General features: G+C 43.2%; 1 protein-coding gene across 1 annotated transcript in view; it reads left to right on the forward strand.

The window, feature by feature from the left end:
• AUTS2 (autism susceptibility candidate 2) overlaps positions 1–26,838 on the forward strand; it is a gene marked incomplete at its 5' end in the record, with an annotated part of 1,396,921 nt that overhangs the window by 326,070 nt on the left and 1,044,013 nt on the right. Inside the window, one exon of the mRNA XM_006859845.1 lies at positions 11,002–11,214. Within this exon, the coding sequence (XP_006859907.1) occupies positions 11,002–11,214 (213 nt within the window). The remainder of the gene's footprint in view (positions 1–11,001; positions 11,215–26,838) is intronic.

Here is a 26,838-nt window from a genome sequence, read left to right on the forward strand (position 1 = left end):
AATAAGAAGTATCAAAACACTTTTCTTTAAAGAGCATTCACATGATTTTTGCCAGGAATTGCGTCCTGACACTCAGTAGTCTTAAACATTCATTTCCCTTTCATAAACCGGCATCCTGTCTGCTGAGTAGACAGAATTTGCCTTCTCTGTGTTTCTGACTCTGTGTCTGTGTAGTGCTTTGTTTTCCTAAACAGGTCCCTCTGAGAAGGGACCCCTCACTGCCAGCACCACTCCAGTTGCTAAGGCAGCACGTCCTATCCTAACTGAGGTCAAATATCAATGCTTTCTCTGCTGTCTGTTAACTGTAGATGTTGTGAACTCAAGAACCAGTTAGAAGGACCTACTAGTAGTCTTCTTTTCGGTCCCTTTGTAAGAGTCTGAAATTACAGGAATCCCCTCTATCTTCTCTTTTGGGGAAGATGAAGGGAAAGAGTGAGTATCAGATCTGAAAGGTGTGACAGAGAAGCCTGGAGACCTGCCTTTATTGGGTTTTCCCCCTTCACCTGTGCTTAATTCCATCTCACATCACCAGGACAATGACATGAGTAGAGAGGGGTCTTACATCTTAAGCCAATTCAAAATTTGTTAAGGGCCGAAACCTACTCAACAGCATTTAACAACAGCAAGGGGGCGTAGGCACCCTTATTTTAGATTTCTTTTTAAAATGCTCACGGATGCCCAAAAAAGGTCTCCCTTGCCAAATGAAAGCTGGAATCTCTCTCTCTTCTTGGAAGAGAAACATTAAACTTTTAACATAAATCATAATCAGCGAGTACAACAGTTCCTGAATATTCTAAAGATACTGGTCTTTTAAAATGTAGGTGTCTGGGTAAGGGATGTAGGAGGAATTTTGAGGTTAAGAAAAGGATGTGATTGCTAGGTGCCATCCAAGCAGTTCCGACTTAGGACTTATAGCAACCCTGTATAGGGTTTCTGAGGAGTGACTGGTGAGTTTAAACTAAGACCTTGATTCAAACTGACCTTGCGGTCCAGTACTTATCCTACAGCACCACACCAGGATTTTGTTGTTGTTGTTTAGTGCCATCGAGTTGGTTCTAACCCATAGTGACCCTGTGTAAAGCTTCCAAGGAGTAGCTGGTGAGTTTGAACTGCAGACCTTGCAGTTCAAGCTGATCTTGTAGTTTAGTACATTATCCTGTGTCCTTAGTCCTTAGATAATAGAGTTTTCACCAATCAGTTTGGGTCCTTGTCTGGAATATCTGGGTGACAGTATTTGTTTTTCTTTTTCTGAATATGGAAGCATTTCATTCTTGATTTTAAAAAGCCACAAGGATGGTTATGGTACGACATGATATTTTCCCATTAGCCCCTTCACTTTCTGCTCTTAGGAAACCCTAAGTAGGGTCACTGTGAGTCGGAACTGATTCAACAGCACTAGACAACAGCTGTAATAACAAGGCATCGTAAGGGAGAGCGGTGGCTCCATATGATAAGCACTGGGCTGCAAACCACAAGGTCCGCAGTCCAAGCCCACCAGCTGATCCGCAGGAGAAATGCAAGAATTTCTATTCCCTTGAAGATTTAATGCCTCAGAAACCCTATACAACAACTAGGTATCTTAAGGAACTTGTTGGAGCAATGATGGTTCAGCATTCAGCTTCTAACTGAAAGATTGGTGGTTTAAACCCACCCAGTGGCTCGAGAGAGAGTGCATCCGGTGATCTGCTCCCATAAAGATAACCACTTAAAAAATCCAATGGGGGCAATTCTGTTCTGTCACATGGGGTCATTATGAGTTGAAATCAACTCTATGATATCTACAACTAGACAGCTTATTCATCACCTCTGTAGTAAATAGGGTAATTAATGGTTTCACTTAATTCTTCAGGATGTAGTGTTGTTCTTGTTGTTAAGGGGGTCATTGATTCTGACTCATAGCAACACTGTGTAGGGTTTCCAAGGAGCAGCTGGTGTGTTTGAACTGCCAACCTGGTGGTTCGCAGTCCAGTGCTGATCTTACAGCTCCACACCAGGAGCCCCCAGGATGTAATGAGGATGTATAATTAATGGGTTTGAAAGTTTCTGGGTGGAAATCTGAGGGGTCAAAAAACCAGAGAGATGGAGTGGTATGGGGAAAGAGCAGGGTGGAATAACCTGTAGCGTGAGAGACGGTGTTCATGGCATCCTCATTTCTCTAATGTATTCTTATTCCGTGCCTTCTGCTACCTTCTATTGTTGTTAGGTGCTGTCCAGTGGGTTCCTACTCACAGCTATCCTGTTTACTACTGAACAGAACTGTCTGGTCGTGCGCCACCCTCAGGACCTTATGTCTGAGCCCCCTGTTGCTGCTTACATTGATCCGTCTCATGGAGAGCCTTCCTCTTTTGTGCTCTACCAAGCATGACGTCCTTCTCCAGAGACTGGTCCTTCTTGATGCGATGTCCAAAGTACTTGAGACAAAAGCTCACTGTGTTTACGTCTCACAAATCAGTAGGACTCTGATTTGTGTATTCTTCAGCAGTCTTGTAGTGCACTCACTAGTCTATAACTCAACAACATCAGTTCTTCTAGGAATTCAGGAATGAGCAAGTCCAAGCCACTATCCTTGTGGAGCAAAATCTGTGTAGTACCAAGCAGATACAATTACTCATGGTTTTACTACAATGTAGAAAGTAATGAATTGATCTCTTTTTCATCTTTTACATGGAATACCCAGTCAAAAGATGAATAATGGCTAATTAAAGGGGCACCACTAGAATTACACATCCTCTTAAATACGTTTGTGCTGCCTCAGTGGGTCAGGTTTGAGTGGGTACAGAGCTGTTGAAGTTTGAGGGCTCTGCTCGCCTTTCTCCAGCCAGCAAACCGTTGCCTTCCAGAGACCCGAGTCTCACCTGGAGCGCACCCCCTCCTGTTCTGTTGTTGGCTCCTCTCCCCATTTTTGACTTGCCCTTCATGCCCGTTATTGTCCGTAAGCCCAGTCTCATGAGATTTCTGCCGTGCTCAGTTATCAGACTGTTGCTGTTTATACAGGAGTGAAGGTTTTGTTTTTTACGGTTTTTAAAATTCTTTTTTAAGGTTTCCTTTTCGTCATGCTGTATTTCTCAGATTATCTGGAGGGATTGTAATCCAATTTTAGGAATCCTTCAGGGCTAAGAGCCTAAACTGTTTTAAGCAATAGCATCTGGTTGTCAGCACTCAACCACTTTGAATGTGTTAAGGTCTACCAGCAGCCAACTCTCAATTATCTAGGGGAACACGAAGCTGCTGGGCCAGCTTCATTCACAGCGTCTGTAAGCCTACTACCCAGGCAGCTGGCTATGGTCTCATCCTTGAGGGGTAATCGACATGAAGTAAACTGCACAAAGTATCTACTTGGTTATATTTTGACTCCAATGAAAGTCTCCTTTTGTCCCTTCTTCTTAACCCTTCCATTGTTGTTGCTAGCTGCCATAGAGTCCACCCAGACTCATTGCGGTCCCATGCACAACTGAAGCAATCACTGCCCAGTATTGTCCCCACAGTAAGCTATTTTTTTTGTTAGATCTTTCCTGATTTTAACTACTCAGTAGCCCCTTGTTGTGTTTGAGTCAATGCCTCTTGGTCTATGTACACAGTCTTCATGAGTCCATTTCAGTGGGTATCTGGAATATCCGTTCTTTGTAATGATGTCCATAGTTTGTCATGATCCACACAGTCGAAAGCCTTTGCATAGTGCAATAAAGCATACGTGAACATCTTTCTGGTAATTTCTGCTTTCAGCTAAGATCATCTGACACCAGCAATGGTATCCCTGGTTTCATGTTGTCTTCTGAATCCCACTTGAGATCCTGGCAGTTACCTGTATCTGACAATGTTCTACTGTTATTCATAAGGCTTTCAGTGGCTACATATTCAGAAATGGTACGCGTCTCCTTCTTTCTAGTCTGTCTTAGTCTGGAAGCTCTGTTGAAACCTGCCCACCATAGACCCTTGTGGGTATTTTAAATACCCATGCATAGCTTCTAACATCACAGCAATGCACAGTATGACAAACTAACACGCTAGACATTATAAATTCTTACACAGAGTCTTCTCTACTTGCAAAATAATTTATTAGAGTCCTGACTGTCTGTTCTTAAATCTACTTCTTCCAGTGTCTAAAGCAGGAGACTGATGTTAACTCAGGCACATATAATTATGCTTTAAAAGAGCTCTAACATACGTGGGAGCTTCAGAATGTTCAGGGAAACACGGAATGAATAGAGAAAAGAATTTTTCCTGGAACTTTTTGAAGGCTGCCTCAGATTTTTCACCATGTTTCTTTTCTCATTTTTCATGCCTTCTGATCATTCCTCTGAACCCTCTTCGCTTCGTTTGCACTTAAGAGAAATGACATGAGAATCAGTGTTTGTAAAACCATTCAAACACTAGGACAAACGCAGCACAATAAACCAACAAAAGACCTGACAGATGGAAATGACAGCACACAGCCATTAATGTCATTTGATTGTGACTGGCAAAACCTTCTTCTTGTTCTTAGGGCTTTTTTGTTCCTTTCTTTGCAAGGCCTTAAGATCAAATAGCTAACAGAATTTTCTCTTTGAATTGTATCATTTTCTCCCTCTCTCTCTCTCTCTCTCTCACACACACACACACACACACACTAACACACCAGCAATACTTTGAAAGTGATGGCGTTGGCCTCAGGTTCGTTCGGGTTGAACATCAGATGGGCACTCTCTCTCTAAAACCCATTTCTTGCAAGGCAGGTAAATTGCACCTTTACTTTCTATTGTCTCTGGCTTCACGTGTAATCAGCAAATGGAGCCCTGCAGCCCACATCATTTCATCTGCAGTTTGTTGCTCTCCCCTAGTTTTGTACAGCACAGAGCCAGCCCTCTCAATGTAGAAATTCAGGAGTGGCAGAGGAGGCCTTAAGTGGCAGCCTGTAATTTGGGAGGAGGGAGTCAAGAGTAATAGTGTCACCTAGTTGGAGAAGACCAGGTGCTCAAGGAAATTGCTTTGGGTAGTCTGTTTTTGAGCCACTCCGCGTTTGCTGCTGCTTCCCAGCCCCCCATCACCAGTGACCAAAAAAAAATCACATCATTTCAACCATCCAGGGAACCTGTTCCCATCTGCTGTGTATGTCTTGTGCTCCTACCCTTCTATGGGCAGCACATGGGTATAAATCTTTTCATTTTCCCTCACAGGCAGTCTTTCTTGGTGGCTGGCTGGCTTTTTCTTGCCTTTTAATTTTTAATTTTTGCTTCTCTGCATCTGCTCTTGTCAAGTAAAAGACTTAAAACATCGTTCCTATATGTCGTAAGTCTTCCGTCACAAATCACCTCCCCTTCTTCTCCCAGTGCTTATTTGTAAACCACTTTCTGTGCATAGTATGGGGTTGTTGCCATTTCACTTTTCATGAGTGCGAAAGATCCCTGGTGGTGCTGTGGGTTAAGCATTGCCTGCTAGCCACACAGTCAGCTGTTCGAACCCACCAGCAGCTCTGCAGGAGAAAGACAAGACAGTCTGCTCCCAGAAAAATTGTGCTCTGTTCTGTAGCATCAGCATGCGTTGGGATTGGCTCAATGGTAGTGCAAGTAAAAGTAATTCTAGTGAACAACTTTCTTTGAAAATCACTAGCCTAAATCATGGCCAACTAGTGAATCGGTAGTCCTGTGAAAATTGTCATGTATTGATCCAAGAAGATAGTTGATGAACACAACTATTTTCTTTTCTGTAGTATGAGGGAACTTCAAAAGATTGTGGACAATGTAATATTTTTTTCATGAACTTTTTGAAGTCCCTCCATAACATAGGAACTACCCAAGTGTCTTTAAGATGAGTATTAAGATTACTTCTGGCTAGTTGATGGGTATAGACACGTACCCCCACCAGTTGCCATGGGATCGAATCTCACTCCTGGTATTTCAGAGTCAAACTGTGCTCCATGTGGTCTTCAGCAACAGATTTTTTAAGAAGTACACTAATAGACCTTTAGTTTCAAGCACCTCTGGCTGGTATCAGACCTTTGAACGTGTCTCAGTTTGCCGCTCAGTGTGTTAATCATCCATGCAGACACACGTCTGTAGTCATGTTCACCGAGTGCTAATAGGAGGAGTGGTTTGTAATCTATTTAATTTTGATTCTCATTGCAACGTTAACCATTCTCCAGCCAGTGAGATTAAATGGTAATCTTACTGTGTACCTAGTAAGTCACCAATAACTGCTCATGGGAGAAATGGGGAAACACAGTGATCTGGTTTAATAAGGATTTGTACTCAAGGGTTTATATACTCAAAAGACCAAACTCACTGCCGTAGCTGTTTCCAGCTCTATAGTAAAGGACAGTGTGTTGTTGTTGTTGTTTTCATGTGCCGTGGTGGAGTAGGTTCCAACTCACAGCGACCCTGTACAGGGTTTCCGAGACTTTAAATCTTTACGGGAGCAGAAAGCCTCATCTTTCTCCCGTGGAACAGCTGGTAGTTTCAAACTGCTGACCTTGGGTTCGCAGCCCAATTCATAACCACTACAACTCGACGGCACTTAACAACAACAACAACAACGCTACCAGAGCTCCGTAAAGGACAGCGTAGTACTGCTCAATAGGGTTTCCAAGATTGTAAATCTTAGGGGAATAGACAGCCTCATGTTTCTCCCAAAGAGCAAGCTGCTGATGGGTTAGATCGGCCTTTCAACTAGCAGCTCAATGCTTAGCCCACTGTGCCATCAGGTTTCCTTAGGGTTTATATGTTGTTGTTTTAAATGCTGTCAAGTTGGTTCTACCTCACAGCAACCCTGTATAAGGTTTCTGAGGAGGGACTGGTGGGTTTGAACTGCCAGCCTGGTATTTAGCAGTCCAGTACTTATCCTGCAGCACCATGCCAGGACCCCTAGGGTTGATACAAGTGCTGTTGAGTTGGTTCCAACTTCGAGTGAATCCTGTATAGGATTTCCAAGGAGCGCCTGGTGAATTTGAACTTCTAACTTTGCATTTCAAACCAACCTTGTGATCCATCCAGTACATTACCCCGCAGTGCCAAACAAAGTTTATATGTTGTTTCAAGTGCCGGCGAGTCAGTTCTGACTCAAAGCGATCCTGTATAGGGTTTCCGTGGAGCAGGAAGTGAGCTTGAACCACCAACCTTGTGGTTCAAACTGACTTTGCAGTCCAGCACATTAACTCACAGCGCCACACAGGACTCCAAGTTTATATAGTAATTTATAAATATATCTGTATCTTTGAAAGAATTGAGATAATCTTCCGTCTCTGAAAAAAAAAAAAGAAACCTCTTATGTAATTAAAAACTTATGTAAGAAAAAGAGGAACTTCAATCCCTCTTATTTGCCTTAAACCACCCCTGTACATGTACTTCGAATTCCCTGTCTCTTCCATCTTTCCCTTCCCTCACCCTCCAGAGTTGAAAATCTCAATATTAATTGGCACTAAGATGATTGTACTGCTGCTGGTAAGATGTAGGCAGGTCTCTTGCAAGTTAATGTCACTGCATGGGGTCCGTTTGCTCTGTGCAGCTATTCTACAGTGCAGCGAAAATGCCTTGATTAATATGCTACATGAAAATAAAATGGATTTAGAAAAAAAATCATACCATACTCTCATAAATATTAATTCACATTTGTATGGAATTGCACATAATTTTCAATATACTTTGGAGACACCTTCAGTATGCAAGAAGACTTGGTCTTCAAAGAGAGTGGCAATTTTTTTTTTTTTTAAAGCACAGGTGATACATTATTAAATATAATTTGTTTATTAATCTGATACTCTACATGCATATAATACAAGGCAATAGATGGGTTGTGTGACAAAGAATAGGGATTTTTTTTTATTATTATTATTATCCTGTAGGGAATATATGTAGTCCTGGAATGGCACCGCAAGATAAGTCCTGGGTTCCAAGGTGGCAGTTCAAACCCAACAGTTGCTCCTATGTAGGGTTTCTATGAGTCAGAACTGACTCAACAGCACTCAACAACAATAAGGGAACATGTGTCTTACCATTGTTTTTGTTGTTAAGTGCCGTCAAGTATACAATTTCATCTTAATATATAATATATAGAAATAAGGAGCTCTGGTAGTGTAGTGGTTATGAATTGGACTGTGAACCTTAAGGTCAGCAGTTTGAAACTACCAGCTGCTCCACGGGAGAAAGATGAGACTTTCTGCTCCCGTAAAGATTTACAGCCTTGGAAACCCTGTACAGGGTCACTATGGGTCGGAACCAACTTGATGGCACTTAACAACAACAACAACATATAGGAATAGCCCCCGTGGAACTCGCCTGAGTCCTCCTGCAAGAGTTGCTATCACTCCTGAGGGTCTTTTCAGGAGAGCTGACAACTTTGGTTAGTGTTAGGCTAAACACAGAGTATTTTGAACCGAGCAGATGTGTAACACAGTTGATTGTGGCAGTGGACTCTGGTCAAAGACATTTATTGAATATTCTCCATGTGGTCAGCAGACTGTGCAAGGATCTGGGACTTGGCAATCTGGTACCACATGGCCCTTGGTCCCTAAAACACATGTCTACCACATTCTCCTTATCTCAGCAGAGCTACCTTTCCTGGAAAAGAGGGTACTCATCAGCGGTGCTAACAACCAGAGGTTAGACCGGAGCCACTCACTTGCCTTATTGAATGGCATCTTAGCTATCTGCTTGATCCAAGGACAAGGTTTTTACCTCTTCTCTGGGCATCTTGCTGTTTCCTGTTAGCCTTCAAGTGGGCCCTCAGTGCCCACCAGGCTTCTCATGGCCTGCTTCTCTCAGCTTTTCTAATGGTCTTTGCTGCGTGTTAGAGGTGCTTTGTGGACCTAGCTCCCTGTTAGGATGTTGGTTCTGAGCTCTCTGCCCAGTTACCTTGTTTGACTTTGATTTATTGTAAGACGCCATTGAGTGAGTGTAACTCATAGGGACCCTGCCGACAACAAAATACGTTCAACAGAATGAAGTCATGCTTTGTGCCCTCCTCACAATCACAATTGTTGCTGTGCTTGAGCTCATTATTGCAGTCACTATGTCAATCCATCTTGAGGGGTCTTCCTCTGTTTGGGTTAACCGCCCCCCCCCCCCCCACACACACACACACACACACTTTACCAGCATGATGTCTTTCTACAGGGTTGGCCCCTTCTGATGACGTGTGCAAAGGATGGGAGATGAAATCTCACCATCTTTTCTTCTAAGGAGCATCCTGGCTGTGCTTCTTCCAATGCAGTTTTATTTATTCTTCAGGAAGTCCATGGTACTTTCAGTAATCTTTGCCAACACCATAATTCTAATGTGTTGATTCTTCTGTGGTCTTATTTGTAAATTATCTTTCACATGCATATGAGGTGATTGAAAATACCATGGCTTGGGTCAAGTGCCCCTTAGTCCTCAAAGTAACATCTTTGCTCTTGAACACTTTAAAGACGTTGTATGCAGCAGATTTGCCTAATGCAATCTGTCATTTGATTTCTTGACTGCTGTTTCCATGAATGTTGATGTTTGATCCGAGTAAAATGAAGTCTTTGAGAATTTCAATCTTTTCTGCATTTACCATGGTGTTATTTATTGGTCCCGTGGTGAGGAGTTTTTTTCTTTACACTGAGGTGCAATCCATTCTGAAGGTTCTAGTCTTTGAGCTTCATAAAGGAGCTTTGCAAATTATTTATAGTTAGCTAACATAGCCCTGGTGTGGAGCTGTGGGCTAATTAGTCAGACTGCAGAGCTGTTGGAACGGCAAGGTTGGTGGTTCAAGCTCACCTGCTGCTCCTCGGAAACCCCATACAGGGTCGCTATGGGTCAGAATCGACTTGACGGCACTTAACAACAACAACATATATTGTTAGCATTTATATAGCAAGTATGTCTTGATCGACTTCTGTGTGAGACTGTTGCTTCTGTGTGAGAAATCATGGGGTTACAGAGATGCACCCTAATGCTACCAGCTGCCTCAGGGTCACTAAGCTGTCTAATCTGCCCTGACTGTCAGATTTGGGCCTATAGGTATCATTTTCTCAGCCGCAATCTCTTCCCTTGGACCAGACCATCTCCCTCATTTGTAACACCTTTTGGCACTGTGGTATAAACACTGGACTGCTAACCAAAAGGTTGATAGTTCAAAACCACCAGCCACTCCTTGGCAACCCTGTACCAGGATTGCTGTGAGGCAGAATAAGCTCGATGGAGCTTAGCAACAGTAGTTTTCTTTACAGCAGTTTGTTTAGTTTGCAATTTATGTATTTGTATGATGTGGTTAGTACTTGCCTGTTCACGATCTTATACTATGAAATGACAGTGCCAGGGTTTGAACTTGGGTCTAGTAATAGCTTCTTGTGTCCTAAGTTGACTGTAGGTACAGAGTTTTATCTGGCCACGTAGCCTGTGATGGTTATCTGCAGTTTACTCCAGGACATCCCTTGATCTTCTCCCCTTCCTCCCCCATCCACACAGTAGAAATAATGAAAACAGACTGTGGATCTTGGTGATGATATTGTTGTTACCTTTTGCAGAGAAGAGGGGAATTAAGGATACTCAGAGGAAATGTGGTAAAAACATAATGCATTAAGGAATCATTTTAATCATCGAAATTGACAGTTGCTTTCTTGCTGGCTTACATCCAGTTGGCCCTGGTATGTTAGCCTTGTGTTATTTCTTTAGAATCGAGCGCGCACTCACTACTCCTCCTCTGAAGCACAATTGACATGCCAACTGGGAAGTGAGTGTATTTGAGCCCCTTGGGAAGCGTCATTGTGTACTGGACCCAGCACAGACTCAAGTGGAAAGCCATGACCCATGCTATAGGGAAATCACTTTTAATGGACAAATATTGGTGTTTTGTTGCATTTTCGGTCCAATAAGACTCAAAAGGATATATTTGTGGTAGTATAATTGATTCACAAAATGGAATGCCTTGTTTCTTACTTTGCGGCATTTTCCTATCCCAATTCACTGCCTTTTTTCTTATCCCCATCCCAACCTCAATTAGCCTATGTTTTGGGTCTGACCTTAGATAACTGTGTAACCCCCACTTTTCTTTGCTTGGTTTCTGCAGAAAGATGTAGCACTTAAGCCTCAGGAACGTGTGGAGAAACGCCAGAGTCCTCTCACCAAGAAGAAACGAGAAGCGCTGACCAACGGCTTGTCCTTTCACTCCAAGAAGAGCAGGCTCAGGCACCCACATCACTACAGCTCGGATAGAGAAAATGACCGCAATCTCTGCCAGCACCTCGGGAAAAGGAAGAAAACGCCCAAGGGACTCAGACAGGTGAGAACACTCGGCTGCCGCGCTCTTTTCTGTGACCTTGGACTTTTTGCAGGTCCTTCCTCACAGGCGGAGACGATGTCATTGGATGGATGCTAGAGGCGGCTTCCTTGGAGAGTTGTGTGGTTGTTTGAACTCTGAGAATGCAGAGCCAAGAATGAGTGGGTTTTGTTTGTGTGTTTGAATGGTTGTAAACTTCAAGTGGGCCCTCCATATGTGGTGTAGCAATGTTGACACAGAGGCTGCTGGCTGACTCAGAGGTAGGACAGACTCCAATTTGTGTGATTGTCAAGTTAGAGTGGTTTCTAGCACACATGGAACAGGCAGATTGGATCACAAACATTGTGCACCTCAAACTTCTGAGATGCTAAACATGGTGGTCTGTTGGCCAATACAACCTTAACTAGTAAGCCTATTTTCCATAGACACTGTGTGCTGACAGGCATGAGACAAGTGATAAAGAAATTTACCACTTGGGGTTGTCACTTTTGTGATCTGCTGATTGTCTTGATGTCTGGCAGTGGGATTCACTGGCCAGTCAATAATTAGGTTGCAGTGATCCTGAAGGGAAAAGAGAAAAACCCAAAACACTTCAGCTTGTGGAAATCCCCACACGATAGATTCAACAATGAGACGTGAAACTGTTTATGACAATTTTCCCACACAAATCCAGGGCTTTAGTGCTTGCTGAGTACCTGTGTCCGGCCTCTGTTTGGTTTGTTTTGGGAGGGGCTGTTGGGTAGCATTTGATGATCACGTGAAGGAAATAAAGGAAGGGAATGTGGCACACAGAGCAGGTGATACTAATCAGAAGCTGAGCAGATAATTTCGGGTTTGTAGCTGTTTCTCCAAGGAGGGTTAAGACCTGGGCTCCCATAAAACAGTGATTCTCAAACCTCCCCAATCATTAGACTCATACCAGGGACTTTATTAATCAACAGTGGCTGGTCACTGCTTACGACCTAATGAATTACAGTCCTAAGAGGGTCAGACCTTAGAATTGGTTGTTTTCCAAAGTGTCCTTTTTGATGATGAGTATGGTCTGAGAACCACTCTGGTAAAGCAGCAGGCGTATTTTGGGTGATGAGTTTTGGATAGAAGATGGGAGGGACCAATACGATCTTGGGGAAGTTTGGTGTCAGAGTTAAAACTGATGGTAATGAAGGAGATGCCCCCCGAGGACGCATCCACAGTGATGAAGTCAGTATAGACTCAGAAGGATTCCAGGACCGTATCCCCAAATGTGACAAACAGGGCAATGTTTCCAAAGGTACAAGACTGGGGTTACCATAGTAATTGTTAACAAGTACCCAATACACAGCCTGCTTCAGCCCTTCACCACTTTATAACCCGTCATCCTTGTGACAAGCTTTTCAGTTGGAACTATTTAATATTAATTTTAACAGATGTGCAACATGGAGCATAAAGTTATAGCAGCGTGCCTGAGGTCACTTCGCAGTGAAAGAGTGCCAGGTCACTGTAGATCAGGGAGTCTACAAGCATTTTTGGAAATTGCAAGAGTACTTTGGTCAGAAGGAGTGACCTAGGTCATAGAAACAACCCATGAAGGTACAAGAAGAAAGAAGAGCAATTCCTAAGGAAAGGTGGAAAAATGGAAAACAACTAAATTTAGATGAAAGTTATGTAGGGCGAGTGAGAAGGAAGGAGACAGGACTTAGTTCTACAAAAAGTGATAGTGTATTGACTCCTAATTTTTGTCTGTCTCTGTGAGGCATGTGTTGTTGTTAAATGCTGTTGAGTCAGTTCCGATTCCTAGCACCGCTGTACAGCATGGATGGGAAACCTTTTTCAGCCAAAAATTATAACATCATTCATGGGTCATATAAAAATATCAGCTTAAAAATTAGCCTGCTCTGTTTGGTCAAACATTTCATTAACTCACCCCTAATGAGTCCTGGTGTGGTGCTGTGGGTTAATGTGTCAGACTGCAAAGCTGTTTGAACTGCAGGGTTCAACCTCACCAGCTGCTCCTTGGAAACCCTATACAGGGTCGCTATGGGTTGGAACGGACTCAATGGCACTTAACAACAACAACAACAGTGAGTCCTAGTGTGGCACTGTGGGTTAATGTGCTGGACTGCAAAGTCATTTGAACTGTAAGGTCAGCGGTTCAAGCTCACCAGCCGTTCCTTGGAAACCCTATACAGGGTCGCTATGGGTTGGAACGGACTCAATGGCACTTAACAGCAGCAACAACAGTGTGGATCTCTGGGTCCATACACTGGACGGCAAGGTCGGTTGAACCACAAACTAGGCAGTTCAAGCTCCCCAGCCACTCCTAGGAAACCCTATACAGCGAGTGTCACTATGAGTCAGACTATCTTGACAGAATTTAACAACAGAAACAACAAATGTGATGGCTGGAATTGCAGTTGCTTTGGCAGGGCCAGATCAAATGGTTCTGTGGGCCTTATATGGCCCGTGGACCTGTATGTTCCTGCTCCTGCCGTGTAGTGCCTTCAGTAAGTGACTGGTAGGCTTACATTGCCTACTTTGTGGTTAGCAGCTTATCCTGCTGTGTGTGAGGCATGTGTTTTTGTTGTTTGTTGTTAGGTGCCATAGAGTCCATACCGACTCATAGTGACCTTATGTACAGCAGAACGAAACGCTGCCCAATCCTGGGCCAACCTCACTACTGTTGCCACGTTTGAGTCCATCAATGCTGCCACTTGGCCAATCCATCTCATTGGGGGTCCTCCTTTCCTTCTTTGACCCTCCACCTTACCAAATGTGGTATCCTTCTCCAGTGACTGGTCCCTCCTGACAATATGTCCAAAGTATGAGAGATGAAGTTTGGTCATCTTGGCCTCCAAGGAGCACTCTGGCTGTCCTTCTTCCAAAACGGATCTGTTGGTTCTTTTGGCAGTCCATGGCACTTTCAGTATTCTCCTCAAATACCGTAACTCAAAAGCATCAATTCTTCTATGGTCTCCCTTATTCACTGTTCAGTTTTCGCATGCATATGAGGTTATTGAAAATACCATGGCTTGAGTCAGGTGCACCTAAATCCTCAAGCTGACATCTTTGCTCTTCAACACTTTAAAAAGGTCTTGTGCAGCAGATTTGCCTAATGCAATACGTCTTTTGATTTCTTGACTGCTGCTTCCGTGAGTGTTGATGGTTGATCCAAGAAGAATGAAGGCCTTGACAACTTCTAGAGGCTAAAACATAACGACTGTTTTTCCCCATGTCCTCTCTCCCAGTGGGTGGGTGAGTGGGGGGGAGGGTCCTTCTTACCCCTTCAGACAAGCAATCAGATTTCATTAGGACCTAGGCTGAGGGTCTTTATCCATGCATTTATGTCTTTCTTTTCATCTTGACCTTTCTCTGTCTCTAACATTCTTCTTTCTATTTGATGACACACTAGGGTTTCAAGGTCCTCAGGTGAAAGAGTTCAGGATCATAGAAGAAGACTAGCACCTGTGTGTTTCCAGTTGGAATAACTTTCGGTCCTCTTTGGTGAACCTCCTGGTGCTAATGATGTTTGAAATCAAAACCATCCTTTTCAGAGGAAAAACACTTGAAAAGTCAGTTCTTTTGACTCATTCTTTATGAATCGTGGAGAAAGACAGGATGCCTTGTAATCTTTAGCTGATGAGAGGGTTTTAGAAACGAGTGTTTCCTCATTATCAGTGCTGCAGCCAACATTCTATCCCAACCAAGATAGTACTTCCTGAGAAGGTGAACTAGTTATCTAAAGTAAGGCCACAATACCTTTTTACAATTTTCTTAAAACTTCATTTTTATTTATTTTTTTTTTTACAATTTTAATTAATATTTTATACTTTTGAAATTCTCATAATACTTTTTACAGTTTTCCTAGAGTAACACACGCAGTGCTGAAACCGTAAAGCAATCATCTGTCAAATGAGGGTTGGGATTAGATTTCTCAGAATCCTTCGAGTGCCATAATTCTCTACGTTGATGAATAGTAGATACATTTTGTGTTCTACCCACCTGTAAAGGGAAGACCCTAGTAGATCTGAATGTAATTAAAAAACAACAACAACATTGAGGTGAACTAGGTTAGGGTTACAGATCAGTTTTCCATTCAATAAGTCATACACATTTTGTTTATGTTATTGGTTGCAAACCCTACAATGTAACATCACTTATCCCACTGCTTCCTGGGTTTCCTGTTTCAATTCCTTCTTCTTTCTTAATCCTTATGTAAATTCAGCCCTTGTGATTTAAAATGATTGGTTATTCTAAAGAGTGCATACCCCTCCAGGTGTCCTCCTTATACACTGGTCTGTTGTTTGGCTGACAGTTGAACCATTGAGGGTGTGGGGGTTGTGGTCCATTCCAGGCCTGAAGGGTGACTGAGGGCCACAGTTTCTGGACTGATCATTTTATTTCTGAATTTGTGAAGACATTTAAAGGATCAGGAGTAAAACGCAATCCAATGGAGAAGGAGAAACTTGCTTCATCTTGTCAGTCTAGCTAAGCACCATCTCTTGTGTGATCCTTCTGTAAAGATGGTGCACGAGTTTTTAACCGTCACAGGAAATTAAAAGAAAAAAATTGCCCTAAGAATATTTCAGGTTGCTTTCCTTTGAATTGAGCTGCCCATACACACCATACCTACTTTTCCTCTCACCATTTTCTTCTATCAGATAACGTCATTCAATCTGACTGTCTTTGCTGGGAGGGGGCAGCACACTGAGAGTGGGCCTTGGGGGAGAATTTAAAAATTAATGGGTTGTTGTGTAGGCCTCTTATTGAAGGTGTTACAGATGGCAGCATTACCGATGAAAGAGGACAGAAGGAGGTGAGAACGTAGTCTTTATTTCTGACTTGGTGACAGTGGATTAGGTTTGCATCTTATTAGGAAATGGTACTTCCTGAGCAAGCAGCTTAATGCACAGCTTCCCTGTAATTATGGGAAGATGTTACTCCTTAGTGGAGAGGAAATAATAGGATTTTTTTTTTATCCCTGAGACTCCATTGAGGACTAATCTTTTTACCACGAGAGTGCAATTATATACTTTTTAATAAGAGCAATGTGTAGTTCTAACACCAAACCATTTTTTTCCCTCCATGTGACTGATTATAAAGCCTCGATCCTTGTGATATTGTTCCATACTGTCAAACAAAAGCTTTTTAGCTGCCACTTAACCACCCCAATGGAACTTATTTGTTGGATTATGTTTGTAAGTATAAATACCTATTGCCTTAGAAGATGCTGAGCTGGCAAATGTCTTGAAAAACGATTGCACTTTTTTATTATAGTCAATTTGAATATGCTCCGTAACTCCCAGGGGTTTTAAAAAAAATAATGCAGAAAGGAGCGAGTCAACTGTTGTACAGAACAAGGTGCTTCTCTGGTATCTCTAAACTTGTATGTGTCCTCTACAGCACTGTTTGCTCATACACTTAAGCCAAACCCAAACCCAAACCCACTGCTCTCAAGTTAATTCCTATTTATAGACACCTTCTAGGTTAGAGTCTTGGTGTGGCACTGTAGGTTAAAGCACTGGACCACAAAGTTGGTTTGAACCACAAGGTCGGTGATTCAAGCTCACCAGTCGCTCCTGGGAAGCCCTGTACAGGTTTGCTATAAATTGAACCTGACTTGACAACACTTAACAACAACAACAACAACGACAGGTGGAGTAGAACTGTCCATAGCGTTTCCAATACACCATACATGTGTAATGGTGCAGGAAGCATCCTGTTTCTCTCTTGGCGTTGGTGGTGGATTAAAATCGTCCACCTTTCAGTTAGAAGCACAAAGTGCTATCCGGGCTCCTTGCTTGTGTATTTGGATATTACATTAAAATAGTTTGAGCTGTTACTAGTTACGAATACAGTAGGATTTTTTTTCTCCCTTGCTGAAACATGGGGGTGGGAAGTAAAAATAGAGGCTACACAAGTCTTCTCCCTCAGTTTTGTTCTGTGTTTGGGATACTGAGTCACAAGGAAGCCACTGAAGAGCAGAATGAAGTCACATGGTGCCAACACTACTAGCCACGTGATGACTTCCTACAAGCATTTTGGGGAAATGGAACATCTCTTAGGGCTTTGGAATTTGGCTTCTTTAACTACAACCCACTTCTAGATCATAGAGAGTGCTGTAAACATTTAGTACTTTGCAGTTTCCCAAACGGGCTTTTTAAAAATAGACATATTAGGAAGAGAAGTTGGTGGGAGCTGAGACCGCTCAGCAGTGGGCTGGGACTGAGACTTCCACATGGAGGCTGTCCTTTCTTTCTCCAGTGCAAACTGACCCCATGGAAATAGACTGACGGGAACTGCACAAGCCAAAGAACCATGCACCTAAGGACAGAATTTCTCCAAGGAAGGGGATCCACTGTGATTACTCACAGCCAATGGAGAACAGGATTTGAGAGGAATAGAAATGAAATGGGGACTATTTCAGGAGCCAGCATTTGGACTGGAAACTGGTGACTGTGAACTTGTGTGGGAATGACTTGGTGGGGCTTACAAATGTGGACACAAATTCATCTGCAGAGGTGTGCCTTTAAGGGATGCCCATTTGCCCTCAAGTCTGGAAAATCTAGTCTCACAGGACATCTAGCTGACAGAGGATTTGTAGTTGATACTGTAAATTGTCGGTACCAATACTATGTATTAACGTCTAGGATGATGGTGGATTGATCCCAGTGCCCCATTGTTGAATTGAAACTGTGTTCATCATGGTTGCATCTACTTTGTGTTGATACTACTCAGTGGTCTTACTTGGAGGAAGCAGGTGTCAGTAGAGAAGGGCCCAGGTCATAATGCCTTTGGTCCTGATGAGCAGAGTATCCTGGTTGAAGTTCTTTCCTATGGAGAATGTTTACTACCAAAGGCTGGTCCTTTATTTCCGTGGGACTAACCCATAGTTTCTGAGAAGCTCACTGTGACATTTGTTACTAGTAGAAATTCATGTTCAGAGGAGGCTTTATACTGGAAAACTTTGATTAAACGGACTCAGTTCAAGTCACATTTTGAAGACCTGCTAATTAGTTTGGGGTGGAAATCCAGGCAGAAATCGCATAGGTATTTATCCAGCTTGGCTCCGGAGTCTACAGGTTTCTGGAAATCAGAGCATTTGAACCACTAATGTAATTAGGGGTTGTGCTTTATATAATGAAAAGACATTTAAACTCTGATAAATTCTCTTTCATAAATACATTTGTTACAGTGCTTAAATGCCTGAAGGTATCTCATGCTAGTATCAAGAAACTGTACGCCACAGTCAAATCATTTTTACTCCCTACTTCAGCTTTTCAAGTTCAGTGCATAAATTTGGATTTCATTTGCTTTTCAAAAACCGTGTAGTAATGAGGTTACTCCGATACTAAATATATTTCAAATCTTTCTGTCTTAATTTGATTTTTTCCCCTTGGCCCAAACTATAGAAATAAGGAGTTAAAAGGTACGAATTGGCTCATAACTACTCAGAATTTTGGTTTCCTCAAATAAGATGCTAACATTTAGCATCAGGTTATTGACGGACCCTTTTGATCTGGGCTTTTCTCTGTATAGAAATTAATTATTCTAGTCCCTGTGTAGGACTTAGTTGTAAATTATGAGAGATTTTTGCTTGGTAACATAAATTTGAGTTATATGAAGGGTATTTTTATTTTTGTTTTTAACTGGGACATTTGACATGAAGTTATCAGGTGTTATAGCATTGGTTCCGACTCACAGTGATCCTGTGCACAGCAAAAGAAAACACTGGGTGGTCTTGCTCCATTGTGTTCAAACCCATCGCTGCTGCCACTGTGTCAGACTGTCTTGTTGGCATTCTTTTTTATTGACTCTCTACTTTACCAAGCATCGTGTCCTTTTCCAGGAACCGTTCCCTTTGTGACATATCCAAAGTAGGAGAGATGAGTCTAGTCATTCTCCCTTCTAAGGAGCATTCTGTGTGTACTTTCTCTAAGACAGATTTGTTTATTCTTCTTGCAGTCCAGTGGTCCTTTCGATATTTTCCACCCACACCGTAATCCAAATGTATCAATTCTTCAAGGGCCTTCCTTGGTTGCTGTCCAAGTTTCACATGCATATGAGGCTATTGAAAATGCCATGGGTTGGATCAAGCGCACCTTAGTCCTCAAAGTTACATCTTTGTTCTTTAACACTTTAAAGAAGTCTCGTGCAGATTTGCATAATGCAAATTGAAATGAAGTCCTGGCAGTTTGTGTGTGTGTGTTCTAGAATGCTTGCTTCTGCGACTCAGGATGCCATGCATTGTTGCCTGGGACAGAGTCCCTCAGTCCCAGTGAACATAAACATCTCTCCAGACAGATATTCAAGAGTGGTGTGGCCAGCAGTGGGAGTGCAGCGGCTTTTTACGGTAAGTACTGGACTGTGAACCACTAGGTCTGTAGTTCGAGCTTACCAGCTGCTCCATAGGAAAAAATAGGGCTTTTTGCTTCCACATAGATTTACAGCCTAAGAAACCCTATACAGGGTCTCTGAGTTAGTAACAGTTAATCATTTTTAATAAAAATGCAATAAAAATTGACTTAGAAAACATAGCATCTTGCCTACCACACCATAAAATAAAACCTCCAGTGGAAGAAGAGACTGAACAGGCAAAGAAACTTCAGTGATAAGAATGGGTGACAACTCTGTATCTAGAGTCCTAGTGTTTATAGAAATTGTTCCATAAAACAGTGACCTTCACTAAATCCCAAAAGACGGAACTTGTTACAGGCTTGTGTGTGCAAAACTTCATTAAAGGCCATTTAAATCCAATCCATTGTTGGAGGCATAAGACTGAAAAAAACGGCATGAATGTATCTCAACTCTGTTGTTAAGTGCTGTCAAGTCGGTTCCAACACTTAGCTACCCTGTGTAGGGTTTCTGAGGAGCCATTGGTGAGGTTGAACCACCGACCTTACGGTTCCAGCCCACTTTACAGTGCAATGCATTAGCCCACAGTACCACACTAGGACTGCAGACATGTGACCACAAATTCCCATCAGACCAATGATTGGAGGGGGGTGGAGCACAGGTACTTCTGAACCAGGTCTTGCAGATGTATCTCTGGTGGTGGATGAGGTTAGGATATTATATTGTTAAGTGCCATTGAGGTTTCCAAGGAATGGCTGGGGAGTTTGAACCACCTACTTCGTGCTTCAAACCGGTCTTGTGCTTTATCCTCCAGTGCTCCACCGGAGCTCTCTTGAGGGTAGGATGGTGGTGGTGATTATGCGCCATGGAGTCGGTTCCAACTCATAGCGACCCTGTACAGGGTTTCCGAGGCTGTAAATCTTTACAGGAGCAGAAAGCCTCATCTTGCTACCGGAGTATGGCTGGTAGTTTCCAACTGCTGACCCTGAGGTTAGCAGCCCGTTTCATAACCACTATGCTACCAGAGTGCCTTTGAGGATAGGATTGTTGTTGTTGTTAAGTGTTGTTGAGTCGGTTCTGACCCATAGCGACCCTGTACAGGGTTTCCGAGGCTGTAAATCTTTACGGGAACAGAACGCCTCATCTTTCTCCCGCGGAGCGGCTGGTGGTTTCGAACTGCTGACCTTGTGGTTCACAGTCCGATTCGTAACCACTACGCTTCCAGAGCTCCTTTTGAGGATAGGATAGGATAGAGTTCCCTTTATTCAAAGTTCTGCTCTGTTGGGTGCTAATTTAATTTTACATTTCTTGCCTTTTCTGATCCACTGCTATCTGCATGTGTCCAGATCCCTGCCACACAACATGAAATGAGCCCCCCGTGGGTTCTGCGCACAGCACTCCCAACCCCAAACACATCTATACGTGACAGGTAACGAGTGGGAGGTGGGAGTGGGTGGGCGGCTGCAGTGGTGGTGGGAGCTGAGCAGATGGCTGTGATAGCCACGTGCTGCGAGATCCCCGTGGGAGTTGACGGTGCTGACAGGCGACTCGCAATGTGCTATTTACAGTTTGGGTTTGCAGTCTTTTGGTGACATCTGAGTGCTCTTTAGCAACTGCTTTCATTACTGCCTTTCGAGGAGCTGTTAATTGAAAATGAAATTGTGGGTGGGCTTTAAGGCAAGCACAGGCAGCTAGCTCTAGGTGGCAAATGTTACAGGAGAATTACTGGATCTTTTGATTCCCAATTTGTCATTTTCCAAGGAGGCAAAACCAGAGATGCATTTGAAGAATCCGAATGTGGAGAGAGCCTGGGTAAACCTTGGGAGACACTTCTAGGTGAAGTGAACTCTAAGAGTGAGGGCATGCAGGTAGGCAGATCTCAATGTCACACCTGGCCTAAAGGGCAAATGCCTAAGGGAAATCCAGCCAACCAGCCTGTGGCTTTTCTTTGTATACGAGTACACTTGTGCTATAGAGCTCTCATTTAAATTTCCTGAGGAGCTCTGGGAGCGTAGTGGTTATGAATCAGACTGTGAACCTCAGGGTCAGCAGTTCGAAACTACCAGGAGTTCTGCTGGAGAAAGGTGAGGCTTTTTGCTCCCGTAAAGATTTACAGCCTTGGAAACCCTATGCAGGGTCGCTGTGAGTCAGAACCAACTCCACGGCATGTATCCACCACCATAGTATTCTCCTTGATGTATCACAGTGCAGATGCCACATCTTTTCTTCGTCAAGCCGTTCATACAGTTCTTTCACTGCATTGTTTGGTCTCTTGGGCTCTGGGGTATGTCTTAGGGTCCTCTAGAGAAACAAAACCACTTTGATGTATGTTGGCTGCCATCTTTGAATGGGCCACCACTGACTCAAAAATCCCACGCCCAAGAGATGTGGTTGCTGTGCAATGCGTATGCTTTTTCGGCCATTACACACACGTATGTACATATGGACGTACATACACATGCAGATTTACTCCAATGGACTTTGAAGGTTCATTAAAGTGTGGGAGGCTGACAGATCCAGTATTTGTAAGTTAGGTGGTCAGTTAGAGACTTCTACAGGGTTGTATCCCAAAATCTTCAAGTCAGGGGATGGGAAGAGTAGAGAGTCAGGCAAGAAAGTGAATTTTGCCACATATCTTCTACCTATAGTCTGGAGGCTGACCCCAAACCCTAAAAGGCGTTCCTCTTTCAGCTCATTGATTACCTTAGATTCTGTTGTATAGTTTATTGCTTTGTATTTTAGGTTACAGTATGGAACAGCAAATAGTCTAGTGTTTGTCCAAATCATTGGGAACCATATAACCTCGCAAAGCCGACACACATATAATTAGCTATCACAATACCTGGAGGGCATATTGCAATCCTTGAGATGAAACGAAGGGTATTATTTGTTGAATGTTAAAGCCATGATCTGCTCTGTAAACCTTCACTGGAGTCACAACAAAAAGGTAAAAAAATGTAGCCATCATAGGATATTACAGGCAGGTTTCTTACGTGGAACTTTTTTTCCGTCGTTGAGTGTGGTGAGTTGATGGCCACTTGGAGCAGCTCCGTGTGACGGTAGAACTGCCCCATGCAGATTTCTAGGACTTTCTCCCTTAGTGGCATTGGATGGGTTTGAACCACCAACGTGTGAATTAGCTGTCAGGTACATAACTATTGGACCGCCAGGGCTCCTGTTTTCCTATAAATCTTTTTCTATGATACAAATCTGTTGTACACAACCGGGGCTTCCAACTCACAATAAGAGAGGACGCTGGTGGATTTTAAGTAGATTTAACAATGGGTGATGTTTTTGATTCTCGTTGGTTGCCCCAGCTGAAGGATTGTGGTCTGTGCGTCTTCTTCACTGTTCTTAACTAAGGCATCAGTAGCTTTCTGAAATTGTAGCTTTCATAAGTGTTTATATGTTAAGTTGTTTAATTGCCCATTTTCACAATAACTTTGCACAGAAAATTCTTTGCTGAACTAAGGAATGGCCTCTCTTGGATGTGCTGTTAGACCTCTTTTTAATTAACTATGAAGGAAGAATATGACTGCATTCTTTTTAGCTTTCCCGTGAACATTTCAGTGAATAGTATCGGAGACAAAACCAGGCTGAATTATATGCTTTGTTTGACAGTTGTAAAATGTCGATGAGTCGGTTCTAACTCACAACGACCCTCAGAGGGTTTCTGAGGAACAGCTGGTGGGTTTGGGGTTTGAACTTCCAGCCTTGTGGTTCACAGTCCGGGGCTGATCCGACTAGGACTGTTTATAACAGGCCTTTGAACTTGTCCATTCTTGTCTGACCACCAGTTGAGAAGATGCCTTCCCACCCCAGATACAGTGAATCAGAATCTGTGCTTAGCACGGTCCCCAGGAGATTGTTAGATCTACATGAGCGTCAGTTGGGATGTATAAAAATCACATGAGGATCTTGTAAGCTGTAGACTCTCAGTGATTCAGTATATCCAGGGTGGAAAGGTGAATTCACAAGCAGGGGGTTGGACCAGAATGAACCAGTTCAAAGTCTTGTTTTTCAGAGTGCCCCAAGACACCGAGAGGACCTTGATGGCAAGCATGTACTTAACTGCAAGGCCATTAGACTGTTCTAAAACAGTCTTTCTACTGCTGAGTACTAATGATGTTAAACGGAACTGAAATGAATGCTATAGCTTTGCACATGGGTGCACGTGTTGATGGCTTTTATACCGGGCAGATTGAACAAAGTTCTTGCAAGAGCTCCAGGTCTTTTCACACCAGCAGGGAGTGTGTCTCCTCACTCTAATGCTCACACACACACAGGCACAGAAAGGAATTGGCTCATCAGCCCTTGAGGCCCATCTGATGCCTTACCAGGGGTCTGAGGGGTTCTGCGGTATGGCCCATGGAATCCAGCTCTGCAGAAGCTGCCGCTTCTCCCACGTGTCTGCCAGCAATGGTGCCGCTGTCTCAGGACATTCTGCAGCCACTGGTTGCTTCAGCTTTGCTCGTGAAGTGCTTGGGTCACCCATCTTGCCAAGTAGTGAAAAGCTGTATCAGTCCGAGGGACTGATCTATTTGACTGTAAACAGAGCAGTTAGCTGCATCTGCTGGGGAGGGAACATAGTGTTTATGAAACTTGTATCAGACCCCTTGTATCAGACCAACTCTGGAACATTTGCTAAAATGCCAATTCCAAGGCATCACCCTGACTACGGTGTGTGTTGGGTGGGAGTCAGGCTGTGCCAGCAGATTCTTTAGGTGACTTCCGTGGAAATACTGCCAGAGCCGTATTTCGAAGTAAAGTGAGTTGCATTTTATTTTTCAAATCAAAAGGACATTGGTAAAAAAAAAAAATTTTTTTAAGGTACCAAATAATTCATTGCAGTGGCCACACAGACCTGAGACACCATCCTCACAGTCACGGGACTTACTAGGGATGTTAACAGATTACAAATCAGAGTCAGAAATGCTCAGGACGCAGTTATGTCTTCTCTCAGCATAGTCTCTCCTTCTCGTGTCCATAGGCAGGCATCTCTGAACTGACAATGTCACAGAGCAATTTTAGGGCCTCAACCCACCGTCACTTAACTCAGGCTCCTTCACTCCGAAGCCCTAGCTCTCCAATTAAGTTCTGGAGGTACCCGACTCTGCAAATGAGCCTCATGCCCAAAGACACTCAGAGTTCCTAGCTGTGCGGGTCAGGCAGTCCAGTGCTCTGTCTTGTCCTCTGGCTCTGGCTTCTCCCACTGCCACTCCTTTGCTGTCACATCTCTGTCCCCTGGATCAGGGAGGCTCAATGCACTGGGTTCCTGGGCTCTCAAGGACATGCTCCATTCCCGGTTTTTCTTTTACTGTCGGTAGTGAGATTTCCCCTGTCTCCTACAGCTTGCTGGGCTGGCTCATTTTATACCCACGTAAAAGTTCCAAGTGTTTACAATCACAATGAACTCTTGGCATTCACAACTGAGTCTTATCACTCATCAGCATCTTTCCCCACCCTCTCTTTCCCAGATGCCTAAGGACAAAGTTCAGAAATATTAGGAAAGAAGGAGGGAGGGATGGAAACAGAAACACAGGGAGGAAGTGAGATACATGATGTTACACGTTGTGGGGATTACAATCCATGACATGAAACACAAGGAACGGGGATTACTGAACAGAAAACTGATATGCTTGTAAACCTTCACTTGATTCACAATAGAAGTTAGTTGAAAAATAGGAAAAGGAAATCACTATTTTGTTGGCAAAATTTGCAACGAATCTCAAAAATTTAAAAACACGTTATCACTCAATTGACCATCCTGTTACGCATATTTCCTACTTGCAGTGTTTTCCTAAATACTAATGGCAGGAAAGAAATGCCTCTGTATATTCTATAGGCACTTACTGCAAAAACTAATGTCGAAGTGGCTGCTTTTTGTAGGTGTTTATAAGGATGGCCCTGGGAGAATAATTTTATTACGTTTTTTCCATATTATATTCTTTCCTTTAATCGACCTGATCTCTGAGACAACATTGTTGTTGTTGTTGTTAGGTGCCATCGAGTTGGTACTGACTCATAGCAACCCTGTGAACAAAAGAAAGACACACTGCCCAGTGCTGCGCCCACCTCACAATTACTGCTACACTTGAGCCCATTGATGTTGCCACTGTGCCATTCCATCGCATGGGCGGCGGGGGGGGGGGCGGGGTGTCTTCTCTTTTCCTTTGACCCTCCACTTATAGCTGTTCCTATCTGAGGGCCTCATCTTTTGGTGCTGTATCTGACAGTATTCTGGTGGTCTTCATCATGTTCTAGTAGTCAGTATTCTGGTGCGATATGACAGTGTTCCATTGCTGTTCAGAAGGGTTTTAGTGACTAAATCTTCAATTGTAGTTTGTCGCTCTTTCTTCCTAGTCTTTGTCTGGAAACTCATCTGAAACCTGTCCACCCTGGGTGGCCCTGCTGGTATTTAAAATACCCCTTAGTGTAGCTTCCAGCATCACAGCAACACAGCAGCCACCACAGTACGACAACCTGACAGACGAGTGTGGTGGTAAAACAGAATGGTGTTGTATAAATAAGCTAGCTGGATTTCCCCCCTCTGTTCTTTCCCTTAGTGGAGACAGGGAGGTAGTAAAACCTATCTATAGACAGTGAATGGTACTGAGTTCTTAAGGTTTACAAGTTTTTGGAATTCTTCAAATTACAAAAAAACGATAATCTGTGGCAACATTGGGGGCAGGTATGAATGAAATCAGAAAATATTGCCCAGGTGAGTATATCAGTGGGGGATAAAGACCACGATCTTTTTGCTTCATTACTTAAAAAGTTTCAACATTCATATTAATAAAATAGTTTATTTGGATTTGGGGGTTAGATTCCACAAATTTAAAAGGCAACATTTTTTCTTTTTAAAACCAGACAGAATGAACACCCTGAGATGAATTTTTGTTTAGCAAACCTACACTCAACCACTTCACAGTTGCTTGCAGGACGGTAACAGTGGGTAACCATGAATTCCTCCCACGGTACTGGGAGACCAGACGTGCGGTCCTCCTGAAATCCCAAGTCGTAGTCCACAAGAACAGTGATCTATCTACACAGCCTTCTTAGCTGAGTAACAACTAGTGTCTTAAAAGCTTGTAAGAGGCCATCTAAGATACAACCATTGGTCTCATCCAATCTGGAGCAAGCAAGAGTGAAGAAAATTAAAGTCTCAAGAACACCGTTAGTCCAGCAGACTGCGTGAACTATATAGAGTCTCCAGTAGCCTGAGACCAGAAAAACTAGATGGTTCCTGGTTGCCACTACCAAACACTCTTGATTAGGCCCTTTAGCAGGACATTT

This window comes from Chrysochloris asiatica, unplaced genomic scaffold (genome assembly GCF_000296735.1).
Source record: "Chrysochloris asiatica unplaced genomic scaffold, ChrAsi1.0 scaffold00034, whole genome shotgun sequence".
Classification (NCBI taxonomy): Eukaryota; Metazoa; Chordata; class Mammalia; order Afrosoricida; family Chrysochloridae; genus Chrysochloris; species Chrysochloris asiatica.